This window comes from Gekko japonicus, unplaced genomic scaffold (assembly GCF_001447785.1).
Source record: "Gekko japonicus isolate JY-2015 unplaced genomic scaffold, Gekko_japonicus_V1.1 scaffold2542, whole genome shotgun sequence".
NCBI classification, from domain to species: Eukaryota; Metazoa; Chordata; class Lepidosauria; order Squamata; family Gekkonidae; genus Gekko; species Gekko japonicus.
Window position 1 is genome coordinate 210209 of NW_015164733.1, and position 13548 is coordinate 223756.

Here is a 13548-nt window from a genome sequence, read left to right on the forward strand (position 1 = left end):
GCCTCTGAGCCAGGCCAGCGTGCAAGAATCCTCTCGGGGAGCAGAATCCCCTCTGCGGCCTTCCAAAACAGCACGCAAAGTTTTCGTCTCTAAACTCAGTTAAACTGACCTCAGGCAAAACTTGGGTTTCATTTTAGATTTCCACGTACGTCAAGCAGCCTGATGGGACCACGACCAAATGTGTTCTAAGGTGGCCATGAAAAATGGCCGGGAGCCCCCTTCCCTTTGTGATGTTTGGTACTTGCAGACTACGAAGGGGTGAGGCATTTTGCCAACGGGGAAGGATCCTTGCGGCCAGGCCGGGGGCCCAAAATGGAAGCACAAGACACCCCACTCCCCCCAAAAAAAGAAAGAGGCTGCCTGCTCTTCCAGTGCCTTGGTTAGAGCTACCACGGAACTGGACACCAGATCTGGGGATTTACCTGGACAGAACCTGTGGTGGGCGTTCTGCAGGGAGCAGGGCCATCAGGACTCAAGGAAGTTTCCAGAGATGAGACCCAATCAGCATTCCCCCAGAGATTAGCCCAAACGCTCAGGGAAGCCCCCCCCCCCCTCAACAGAGGGAGAGCCAAGCCAAGTTCCATTTTTGCCAGCAATCCCCAGGACAGTGCCAGTATCCTTCTGGTTGTTCGTGTCCTCCTCCCCCCAGCGTATTTTCCCCACGGCAAAGAGTGACTTTTCTCCACCTCAGTGGAGTAGGGGGGCGCTTTGGCAGAGCCTTGGAGGGCTCCTCTTTGTCCACAAGGAGCACCCAGTTGGTGTCTCAGTTAAAGGAGGATGCCCGGCTTAGGGCCGCCCAACGTTTTGCAAAGGGCCCCAGGTCCAAAGGCAGCCAGCTTGTGTTTGGCTGCACACTGCCCTACTGCTAGAGCTGCCAAGCCCCTGGTGGGGATGGGTAATCCCCCCCCTTTAAAAACACCTGCAGCCTGACACACTTAGCAGAAGCAACAAAGACCAGCTCAGGATAGAGAGGAGCTGCTACTGGAAGGGTGTTTTTTTAATTTGCCTTTCCTTAACTGCTGAGCTTTAGCTGAGGCTACTGTGTGGGAGGATAGTGTTTGAGGGTGTGTGGGTATGTATAGCCTATTGGAGAGTGGTGCCTGCCTGAGAAAGTTTTTTTAAAAAAAAAAACTTTTAAAAAATTTATTATTGAAGCTTATATACATTATCTTACATTAAATCATTATACAATCATTTTACCCCACTCCCTCCCCCCTCCCTCCTTGTAGTATTTTCATATTTTTAACCATGTGCACAGATTCTTCATTCGTATTTGGATATTTGGATTGGCTTCTCCCCTTTCCACCCATTCCTTATATCCCCCCCATTTATTTGTAAACTTTTGACATTTCTCCTCCCATGTCTCTTCAGTAATTATCTGTGCGAATATATCTAATTGTACGTGTTCAAAGACATAATTATTCCAATTTTCCATTGTCCATTTGTGCCTGTCCCTCCATCCCAATGCTATTACAGCCATCCCGGCTAGAACCATAATTTTATATAACTCCCGCTTATTTCTTTCCACTTTTTTGTTTCCCAATATTCCAGAAATGAGCAAATCCCTGTTGATCTCTACATTAACTTGAAATAGATCAAAGATAACCCTTACAATCTTTTGCCAAAATTCCTTAACCACTTTACATTCCCACCACATATGGGCGTATATACCCACTTCTTGGCCACAGTGCCAACACTTTGGATTCATTCCTTTAATCATGTACGCTATCTGAGCCGGAGTTCTATACCATTTCCACATAAATTTCCTCACCAATTCTTTATATCTATCTATTTTAATTTGATTTATACCGTTCATTATTTCTTGAATCACTTCCTGATGCATTAACCCTTCTCCCTCCCATTTATTCTGTATAATCCGTATCATCCTCTCCTTATCTCTTACCATCAATTTATATAATGCCCCCGCTATCCCTTTTTCTTTTACTTGTCTTCTGCTTAATATTTCATCAATTTCTGTTCTCTCCCTGCTTATCCCCTCTAATCTTTCAGATTTAACTAAATTGTATAGTCCTTGCACCTCTAACCAGTACTGCTTTCCGACTTTCTCTGAAAAATTGTTTTTTGCAATTAAAGTTCCTCCTTCAACAAACATATCTTTTAGCCAATAAAAACCGCATTCTTGTAATTTCTTCCACCACCCCATATCGGTAAATTCCTTATTTATATATTTTAATGGCATCCATTTTGAATAGCCTGGCAACCATTTCCTTTTCCAACTTTTCCAGATACCTAGAGCTATTTTCCTTGGTCCAATCGCCTTCTTATACGCCATCTGCACCTCGCCACAAAAAATCCCCTCTCTTCCTATTCTATTATTTATCTCATTTTCCAGCCTCACCCATTTAACTCTATCACTATATCCAATCTCTATTAAATATTTCAATTGAAATGCCTCATAATACAGTTCCAAATTTGGTATCGCCCATCCCATCTCTTCTTTTGGTGCATAATTTACTATGTCTGGAGTTCTAGGCCTTTTGCTTCCAAAAACCCAGTTTTTAAATACCTTATTCCATGTTTTAAACCACTTCCTCCTTATCGGGAGCGCAATTACTTGAAATAGATATAATAATTTTGGAATTAAAAACATTTTGACTGCCCTAACCTTACTTAGGATAGACAAGTTCTTATTTTTCCAAGCTCTCATATCTTTCTTAATCTTCCTCCATACCTCCTTATAATTCACATCAGGTATCTTATCCACATTTTTAATAATCTTCACCCCCAAGTATTTGATTTGTTTTCTCTTAGGGTCCATCTTTGTCATTTCCACTATTTCTTTCTTTTCCTCTCCACTTACGTTCCAGAACAATATTTCCGACTTGTCCATATTAACTCCCAATCCAGATTCCTCTCTAAAGTCTCTCAAAATAATTGAAAGTTCTCTTACTCCCTCCAATGGTTCTACTAATACTAACAGAATGTCATCTGCATACATATTTATTTTAATTTCTTCCTTACCCTTTTTATATCCTTGTATCCTGACAGAGTTTCTTATCCTATCTGCCAAGTATTCCATTCCCAACACAAATAATAATGGTGATATTGGGCACCCTTGTTTAACTCCCCGTTGTATATTGAATTGTTCTGAAACTCCATCATTCACCCTAACTACTGCTTTACCTCCTCTATATAATTCTTGGAGCACCCTCACGAACTTGTCTCCTATTCCTGCCTTTATCATAATATTCCATAAAAATTTATGTCTTATAGTATCGAAGGCCTTGTATACATCTAATTTCAATAAGGCTAATTTCCCTTTTGGCCTACTTGTTAACACGTTTATCACGTTTCGTATTGGGTGTCCAATATATCTTCCACTTATAAATCCATATTGATCTTCTTTGATTATTTTGGGAAGTACCTTTTCCAAGCGTTTTGCCAAAATCTTTGTCAATATTTTATAATCTAAATTTAATAAACTGATAGGTCTGTAAGCGCCTACCTCTGTAGGGTCCTTCTGTGGTTTTTCAATCACTACTATTTCTGCTAGTTTCCACGTATCTGGAGCCCTTCCCCCTTTTAAAATATTATTGAATACTTTTTTCATTTCTGGGCCAATTATATCTATTGTTTCTTTATAAAAATCAATAGTGAACCCATCTAATCCTGGAGACTTCTTTCTTTTAAATGTTCTAACCGCTTCTTCAATTTCTCTCAAAGAAATTTCTTCATTCTGCCTGAGAAAGTGAGGTTCCTGTTTATCTCTTTTGCCTGGCTGAACTGCAGGCTGTGTAGTTCAGCAGTTCGAGACCCGGGTGCCGCATGATGGAGTGAGCTCCCATCTCTAGTTCCAGCTCCTGCCAACCTAGCAGTTCGAAAGCAAGAAATTGCAAGTAGATAAATAGGTACCACTTCAGTGGGAAGGTAACAGCGTTCCGTGCGCCTTGGTGTTTAGTCATGCCAGCCACATGACCACGGAAACGTCTTCGGACAGCGCTGGCTCTTTGGCTTTGCAACGGAGATGAACACCGCAACCCTAGAGTCGGATTTGTCTGGCTTTCGAGCAAGGGAACCTTTACCTTTTTAAATGATTGTAGTTTTTAGCAGTTTTGCCTGGGGCTGACTGCTGGCCCTGCCCTCTGCTGGGTGAGGCTTCAATTGTGTAAGGCTCCTCCTTGCCAGAGGCACGAGCTCAAGGGCTCTTGCCCTGTGGCTCTTAACCTGGGGGTCTGGCCTAGAGGCCCTGTAGGAAGGTGAGTAGCTATTCACAAGTAGTCTTGAGAGGCAGTTTGGCAGTGGAGTTATCAGGGAAGTACAGGATAAACAGAACTAATTTTGAAATGGATTGCGGCAGCATGGCTGGTGAGGGAGCTGAGGCAGTGACGTGAAAAGTCTGTGGCATGTTCGTATTCTTACATGAGGGTAACAGCAATTGCACTTGCAGCAAGTGTAAGTCGATAGCCCTGCTGGAGGAGAAGATACAGGGATGCTTGTCCACACTCCAGTTTTTAAGGGAAGGTGAAGATTTCATGGACAGAAAACATGAAGCCCTCCTGAAAGGGCAACAGGAGGCGGAAAGAAAGGTGTCTCAGGAAATGGTGGAGCACCCAACACAGGAGGAGGGCTCATGGAAGAATGTAACTCACAGAAGCAGGAAAATCAGGAGACATTCTGGGCCTCTGTTGCTAAGCAATCAGTTCCAGGATCTCCCCATAAATATTGATTCTGGACCACTGGAACAAGGGCAACTTCCCCAGCCTCCACGAAGCTTGAAGGAAATTTCTCAGGCCCCCGTGGATGACAGGACTCAAGCTTCTGCTCCCCAATATAGGAGAAGGCATGTGCTGGCAATTGGGGATTCCCTACTGAGAGGGGTAGAGGTTAAAGTGTGCCAACCAGACTTGTCATCTCGAGAGGTATGCTGTCAACTGGGTGCACACATCCTGGACATGACAGAAATAGTAGGAAGACTCATCAAGCCCAGACATTATTACCCTTTCTTGCTGATCCGTGTGGAAAAAAAGGATACTGCCCACCACAGCCCAGAACATATTAAAAGAGACTATGTGGCTCTGGGTAAGAAGGTGAAGGACCTGGGAGTGCAGGTTGTGTTTTGATCATTCTTCCTGTCGAAGGCTGTGGCGTAGGAAGGGAAAGAAGAATACTGCAAATAAATGACTGGCTACGTAAATGGTGTAATCAGGAAAGGTTTGGATTTTTAGACCATGGCTTGCCCTTTTGAGATGAAGCTCTTCTTTCAAGAGATAGTTTGCACCTCACGAGGATAGGAAAAATGTATTTGGTAACAGCCCTGCAAACCAAATAAGGAGGGTTTTAAACTAAACCATATGGGGGAGCGAGACAGAAATTCAAAGTCTCGTATGATGCCAATAACTGGAGATAAGAACACTAAAGTTTTGCAGGGAGTGGAACCTATGCTAGATAACATTAACTCACAGGTAAGTACAGGAACGAAAGCCTCAAGGTGCATAAAACATGTATTCCGATGTCAGTCTACACTAATGCACAGAGTATGGGAAATAAGCAAGAGGAACTGGAAGTCCTAGTACAGGAAGGGGCTATGAAATTTGGTGGGATGACACTCACAATTGGAATATTAGGATTGAGGGGTACAACTTATTTAAAAGGGACAGACAAATAAGGGGCCAGATGAATTGCATCCAAGGATACTAAAATAACTTGTGGACGTAATCTCTGAGCCTCTGGCCATTATTTTTGAGAATTCTTGGAGAACAGGTGAGGTGCCAGAAGATTGGAGGTGGGCAAAAGTTCTTCCCATCTTCAAGAAGGGGGAAAAGGAGGGTCCGGGTAACTACTGACCCACCAGCTTGACGTCTATACCTGGGAAAGTTTTAGAACAAATCATCCTTGAGCATTTAAAAAAGGACGGCTGTGATTACTAAGAGCCAACATGGGTTTCTCAAGAAGAAGTCATGCCAGACTAACTGTATCCCTTCCAACTCTATGATTCTATGATTCCCTGAAAACTGCTTTTTCCATAGGGTTTCCAGTGGTTCCTAGAGCTGCCCTTTGTCACTTCTGGTCAAAACATCCAGTAAGTACATGAAGCAGGATTTTTTAAAAAGCAAAAAAAAAAAAGCAAAAAAAACACAAAACCACCCTGACCCCCACCAGTCTTCCCACCATTTCCCAGAGACCGCCTGGCAATCCTACTCATCCTCAAAGTCCCAGTAGTGCCCAGAGGCTCAATAAGGTTGGGCAGCCCTGATTTATACAGATGAGCGGTAAGCTTCCTGTCCCTTTGAACAGTGAGTCGGGCTCCGTGCCTGCGCAGCTCTCTCCCGCCTGAGAGCCGTTTGGTCTGCCAAGGATATGGGGGAATCCAATCACAGCGGCCTGAACTGGCCGTGCAGTACCCTGCCTCTGCTGGGGCCTCATCCCTCTCATGCATGCAGGCACCTGGAGACTTCTGCAATGGATTCTGCTGGCATCTGCTGCCTGAGCTCTTAGAATTTCAAACAGACCCCCCCACACACACAGTATACACCCCAAAACTTAGCCCGAGGAGCCCATTTATCCCACAGAACTCCCTGGTTTTGCCTTCCCCCACTGACACCACACCCACAGGTCGGTCTTTAAGAGTTCCTCCTCGGGGGCGTTACCTGGAGTGCACAAGACATCAAATATGAAGCTGGCCAGCATGAGCGGCAAGACGGGGCGGTAGTCGCAGAGGGTGCCTTCCCTCAGCTCTTCGGCCCTTCCCCGAATGGTGTTCATCTCGTTGGTGCCAAGCGGGATCTTCTTCAACAGAGCCACGATCTCCGACTCTTGATAGGCCAGCTTGACCTGATTGAGACACAAATTAGAGAACGGGGACCTACGGGGACCTCCCGGGGCCCACACCGCCTGCTACTCAGCACAAAGGCGCTGGGTCAGGGGACTAACGCCAAAGGGCTTCCAGCAGTGCACAAAAACCAACGGGCTGAGAGGCCACCTTCCTGTATCGAGTGGAGATAGCCAGTGGCCGGAAGCTGCCTCATAGCTTCTGGGAGTCAGCCAGGGAGACCCCGACCTTGGGGATAAAGTAGGGAGGACTTCACCCGCCTCTGCAAGGGCCCCAAGCCGGCCTCTCCGCTCAGACCCTTCACTCGCCGGACTGCTGCAACCACCGTGCCGTTTCCATTGGGAAATCGGAGGTGGGAGGCCAGCTAGGAAGGCCCTCCATGTGGGGGAAACAGCTGCACGAGCACCGCCAAGCCTCCCCAGGCTTCTGCTCTCGGGCCTTCTCGTACGCCCCCACGGCCTGGCTGCTCCCGGCCCTCTGCCCTAGACTGTGGAACAGAGGCGGACGTCCCTGGCACGGTCTCAGCCAACACAGACCTGGGGAGGACACCCGCAGAGCAGCCACAGAGCTGGAGTGCCCCCCCACCCCCCACCCCGGTCTGAGGAGAGAGACGGCTGCCGTCATGAACCCTGGGCGAGGGTCCCCGCACAGGCCGCCTGGGTCTCCGACCGGAAGGCCACGCCTACCTCCAGCGCTTTCGTCGAGGCCGGTGGCCTCTGCAGCTCCAGGGCAAACATGCCGATCTGGAACGCCAGGGTGTGGTATTCCTGCCGCTCGCTGAGCACCGTCAGCAGGACCGCCGCTTTCGACAAGGTGTTGGTTGCTATCCACGTCTGCTTGCTGGTGGAGACCTTGTTCTTCTTTCCCTGCGAGGGGAAGGATCGAGAGACAGGAGTTTGACGGGAACGGCCCACAGCCCCTGACTGGGGAGTCCCCAGCATAGTGCCCATGGCCGCCTGCCTGCACCCTTCCTGGTGCCCTCCAAGCGTCTGTGGGAAGGAGGTGGGGGGGCCGGGTGTGGCTCTTGCCCGGCAGGGCTTCTGACCGGCCACTGGAGATCTAACGGGCTGGGCAGCTTGTTTAAAGTGTGGCTTCAGCGGCAGCTGCGGGGAGACCACGAGGATCTCCCCTGTCTGATGGAAGGCAGATCAAGACGGGCGGCCGTGCGAGTCTGTCTGGAGCCGTGGAAAAGAGCAAGAATCCAGCAGCAACTCACAGACTGACAAAGCCTGGGGCAGGGGAGGAGCTTTCGTGAGTCACGGCCAATGTTCCCTCTAAGCTGTGGAGTCTTGTGAGCAAAAATTCTGGTTCGTGAGCTGCTGGCATTAAAGTTGTGAGCGAGCGGTTTGGCTGCTGCAAGGGTCAGTTTGTGTTGGATCCCCAAGCATCGAGAATAAATCCACGTTTTCAAGAAAAGCAAAATTTATTTCAAAGCGTTGGAAAGACACTCAAACACGTTCTTTGTTAGAACTGGGGATACACAGGTAGGGCAAGCATAATAAAGGAAATTCAAACAGACACAGATCCAATGAATAACATTCCCGCTGGCGGGCTAAAGAAACGGTTGCGCGCCCAGTCCATGAGAACCAGGCAGAACATCAGACAAAACACAGGTGCAGTTCCCAAGCGATAAGCAGTGGCAAGCATTACAGCATCCTCTCCTCCACAAACCCTCCAGTAGATTATCTTAGGCATTCCAGCATAGAAGCAGAATAACAAGCCGGGTGCAACAGGGGAAGGATATGTACCCAGAGGTCATAGAAACATAATGGCAGCTTGCTGACAGTTTGCTCTGGAGACTTCCTTCCGGAGCTGAGACAAAAATGTGTAAGCCGGAGGCTAACAAACTGTGAGCTGGCTCACACTAACTCAGCTTAGAGGGAACACTGGTCACGGCTCACTTCTTCGGATAAGAAGAAGGGAGCCGTGACTCACGGAAGCTCATCCCCTGCCACATAGTTTGACCGAAGGTAAGTGGTGTCAGAATACCAAAGGTGCCTGCAGGCTCAAAAAGATAGGGGACCCCTACCCCGCCTAATGGAACCCTGGTGCAAGAACAGCTCCCCCCTTCAAGCATCGTCAAGACCATTATCCGCACCATTTAGCGGTACCACAGTTTCCGTTGCTTCCGCTTGCCCGAGATCCCAGGTCTCACTGTGCTCAGCTCATAGAATCATAGATTCATAGAGTTGCAAGGGACGTCCAGGATCACCTAGTCCAACCACAGTGCAGGAAATTCACAACTACCTCCCGTGCACGCACACACACAGTGACCCCCCTGCTCGATGCCCAGAAGATGGCAAAAAAAAACAAAAAACCCTCCAGGATCTCCAGCCTGGAGAAAAATTGCTTCCTGACCCCAAAGTGGCGATCAGCATTTCCCTGGGCGTGTAAGAAAGGGCCACAAGAACTAAGCACTGAGGCAACCCTTCCTGCCCTCCCTCTCGTGATCTGCCTGAGTTCACAGAATCCGCATTGCTGTCAAAGGGCCATCTAGCCTCTGTTGGAAAACCTCCAAAGAAAGAGAGCCCACCACCTCCCGAGGAAGCCTGTTCCGCTGAGGAACCGCTCTAACTGTCGGGAAGTTCTTCCTAATGTTTAGCTAAAAACTCTTCTGATTTAATTTCAACCCGTTGGTTCTGGTCCGACCTTCTGGGGGAACAGAAAACAACTCCACACCATCCTCTATAGGACAGCCCTTCAAGTACTTGAAGATGGTGATCCTATCACCTCTCAGTCGTCTCCTCTCCAGGCTAAACATACCCAGCTCCTTCAACCTTTCCTCATACGACTTGGTCTCCAGACCCCTCACCATCTTCGTTTCCTTCCTCTGGACATGTTCCATCTCGTCTATATCCTTCTTAAATTGTGGTGCCCAAAAGTGCACACAATACTCCAGGTGAGGTCTAACCAGCGCAGAGTAAAGTCATACCATCACTTAGCGTGATCTGGACACTACACTTCTGTTGATACAGCCCAAAATCGCATTTGCCTTTTTAACTACCGCATCATACTGCCGACTCATGTTCAGTGTATGGTCTACTAAGACCCCTAGATCCTTTTTGCACATACTACTGCCAAGACAAGTCTCCCCCAACCTATAATTACACATTTGATTTTTCCTGCAGGACTTTACATTTATCCCCATTGAAATTCATTTTATTTGTTTTAGCCCAGTTTTCCAGCCTGTCAAGATCATCCTGTATCCTGACTCTTCTACCGTATTTGCTACCCCTCCTAATTTAGTGTCACCTGCAAATTTAATAAGCATTCCCTCTATTCCTGCATCCAAAGTATTGATAAGAAGTTTTTCCGGTTCCGGTCTGTGATTTGCAGTGGATGCGCCAAAAGATCTCTCCTTTTTCGCAAGTTTTATTGGTTTTATCAACAACTTGTAACTTTTTATCTTGTGTGTAAACTCTTTTACCTCTTGCATCATCTATTTAATTTGTTGGCTCTTCTCTGCTATTTTTAAAAAGAGATAAGAAACCTTGCTGGATTTTTGTTACTAACAACGCATCCCTCAGCTTTTATCTTGATGTTTTTTGATTTATAAGGACTCTACCGCCTTAATATTTTATTTTAATTAACCCTGAGTGACTCCAATTTCTCCTTTACTTGCAACTTTCCTGTTCTGTGGCATTTTCTTTTTTCAAAATATTTTACTTTGCTTTTAAGTCTCATAATACAAGTTTATACAAAACATCATAACAAAGGAAGGAATAAAATTTAACTAATTTATCAAGAATAACTGGGGAATGCCACAGAAAAGAGGAAGAGACGTTGAGACAGACTCTTCACCAGCATCCCAAACAAGCAAAACCTGGTGACTATTTTTTGGCTTCCTGCAATCCACAGTCTCAAATTCCTGCCTCTAATCGTTTTGCTCCTCTGGCAGAGGCTGCTGACAAAATGGTAGAGCTGCTTGGGTCTTCTGAGCAAGGAGTTTCTGCTCTCCTCTAGGAGCCCAAAGGAAGGAAGTGGGAAAGTATCTAATGAGGCTTTAGAAGGTCTTATTATGCTTACAGCCAGGATAGTGGAACATATTTACAGAGAGCATTGATAAAGATGTTGGAAAAAACAGGTCCCGGGCCAGATCCTTAAGGCACTCCACTGGTCACTCCTCTCCAGGAGGATGAGGAACCATTCACAAGCACTCTTTGGGGGCAATCTGTCAGCCAGCTACAGATCCACCTAACAGTCATAGGATCCAAACCACATTTTGCCAACTCCTCAACAAGAATATTATGTGGAACCTTATCAAAAGCCTTACAGAAATCAAGATAGACTATGTCTACAGCATTCCCCTGATCCAGCAAGGTAGTCACTTTCTCAAAAAAAAGAGATAACGTTAGTCTAACATGACTTGTTCTTGAGAAACCCATGCTGGCTCTTAGGAATCACAGCTGTCCTTTCTAAATGCTCAAGGACTGCCTGCTTGACGATTTGTTCTAAAACTTTCCCAGGTATAGACGTCAAGCTGACAGGTTGGTAGTCACCCGGCTCCTCCTTTTCCCCCTTCTTGAAGATGTGGACATTTGCCCACCTCCAATCTTCTAGAATCTCACCTGTTCTCCAAGAATTCTCAAAAATAATGGACAGAGGCTCAGAAATTACATCCGCAAGATCTTTTAGTACCCTTGGATGCCGTTCATCTGGCCCCGAGGACTTAGTTTCATTTAATGAAATTCGGTGTTTATGTACTACCCCCCTATGCCGATCGTAGGCTGCAACTCTCTTCTCTAATTATGTGTTCTGTTTTTGCCATGTTGAGCACTGTTTCTTTCACAAGAGAAGACAGAGGGAAAAGTAGAAATCGAGCAGCTCTGACCTTCTTTCTTCATCACCCATTACAATTTCAAATCGCAAGATGAGAAATTCCAGGCCACACAAGCTATACTCGCTCAGCCCATCTGAAAAATCAACACACTCTTTACATGCCCTACCCCCACTCCCCCCTCTCCTTGCGCTGCAGTAATACAGGACAGGTTTGTCCGACCCCTTCCACTTTGACACCGGGGAGTACAGTGCCACGGTCTGAAGGACCTCTACATGCCCTCAATGGCCCTCATTGCAACTCTTACTTGCACCATTTTCTGTACTTCCGCCTACATGCCTAACATGCTGGGGCACGTTAAAAGAGTCTTGTTGTTTGTCTGCCTGAGCCAAGCGGACAGGGAGCTCCTTTCAGAGAGCCTCACTTCAGAGGAATTGTCTAACCCAAGAGGCGCCGTCAGCGGCACAGGAAGGGGCTTATCCAGCTGCGACAGACAGGACACCTAGAGGGGGAAGTCAGCCCATCTGAGTTCTTGATGCTTCTTTCTCTTCCGTTTTCTGCCAAGGAAATGAACTTGGGGGAAATATGTCCAGCAGCGGTTTCGATACTCCCCCACCCCGGCCCCGATCCTGACCCCCGTGCTAGGAGAGCTGCATCCCTATCAGGAACCAATCCCTATCTTGGCTTTCCAGTGGAGGAATGAATCCTGGACGTAGACCCACAACCAGTGTTCCCTCTCAGCTGAGTTAGTGTGAGCCAGCTCACGGTTTTTTTAGCCTCCAGCTCACACATTTTCGTCTCAGCTCAGGAAGGATGGGGCTCCAGAGCAAACTAATTTATGCAGCAGCCAAATCACTCACTCACAACTTTAATGCCAGTAGCTCACAAAGTAGAATTTTTGCTCACAAAACTCCACAGCTTAGAGGGAGCATTGCCCACAACTCTTGCCCATGTGAGCGCTGTCTTAACCAATGGACTCAAAGCCCTGGTACCACCCTAGCCAGCCACGTCTCATCGGGGGTGTTGAAGCACCCTTTTCATTAACTTGCTCTAAATGCAGAGCTCACGTCTTAAGTCAGCTGCTTCCATTAAACCCCTGAAGACATTTCCTTTTGGGAAACTGAGCCGTTTGCCTCTGGCCTCGTGTCCTCCACAATGTTGGAAAGGGAGAAGGGGGCAGCCACAAAGGGGTCTTCTTGAGGCTCCTGCAGTTCCCTGTGGTCCCGTGTGGTTTTGCCTGGCTCAGCACAGACGATACTGAAGGGATCTAGGGCCAGACATAAAGTCCAAGTAAGTACCTAGCATTATTCCCTCTAAGCTGAGTTAGTGTGAGCTAGCTCACAGTTTTTTAGCCTCTAGTTCACACATTTTTTGTCTTAGCTCAGGAAGGGAGGGCTCCAGAGCAAACAGATTTATGCAGTAGCCAAATCGCTCCCTCACAACTTTAATGCCAGTAGCTCACAAAGTAGAATTTTTGCTCACAAGACCCCACAGCTTAGAGGGAACATTGGTACCTAGTTCTTTCCTTGTTGTAGTTCTAGAATCTGAATGGGACTCTGCTAAGAACAGGCCACCCCTTTTGATAATGGTCCCCTCTCGTTTCTTTCCTTTTTCAAACTCCTTGCACACAGACCTGAAAGCTGACTATCCCTGGGAAAATATGGTGAGCACCAGCATCTCGAGAAAGTGGCTCATGCTCAGGGTCCCAGGGGGGGGGGGATAAGTAAAGAATAAACAGTGATTCACACATTTGTCTCTCCACCACCAGACATCTCCCCTCAGAGGCTTTTCTTAGCAAAGGCACAAACAAAGCGCAAAGCGGCACAGACAGGGCTATTTTTGGGCAGGAACGCACAGGAACGGAGTTCCGGCTGGCTCCTGAGTTGGCCACGCCCAGCAGGAACTCATTACATAATAGGCCACACCCAACAGCAGAAACTCATTAGGATTGGCTACATTAGGGGTGTGTGGCCTAACATGC

General features: G+C 47.1%; 1 protein-coding gene across 1 annotated transcript in view; it reads right to left on the reverse strand.

The window, feature by feature from the left end:
* Nucleotides 1-13548, reverse strand: part of ZSWIM8 (zinc finger, SWIM-type containing 8) — a gene marked incomplete at its 5' end in the record, with an annotated part of 49283 nt that overhangs the window by 13608 nt on the left and 22127 nt on the right. The window contains 2 exons of the mRNA XM_015409616.1: nt 6609-6792; nt 7477-7656. Coding sequence (XP_015265102.1) covers nt 6609-6792; nt 7477-7656 — 364 coding nt within the window. The remainder of the gene's footprint in view (nt 1-6608; nt 6793-7476; nt 7657-13548) is intronic.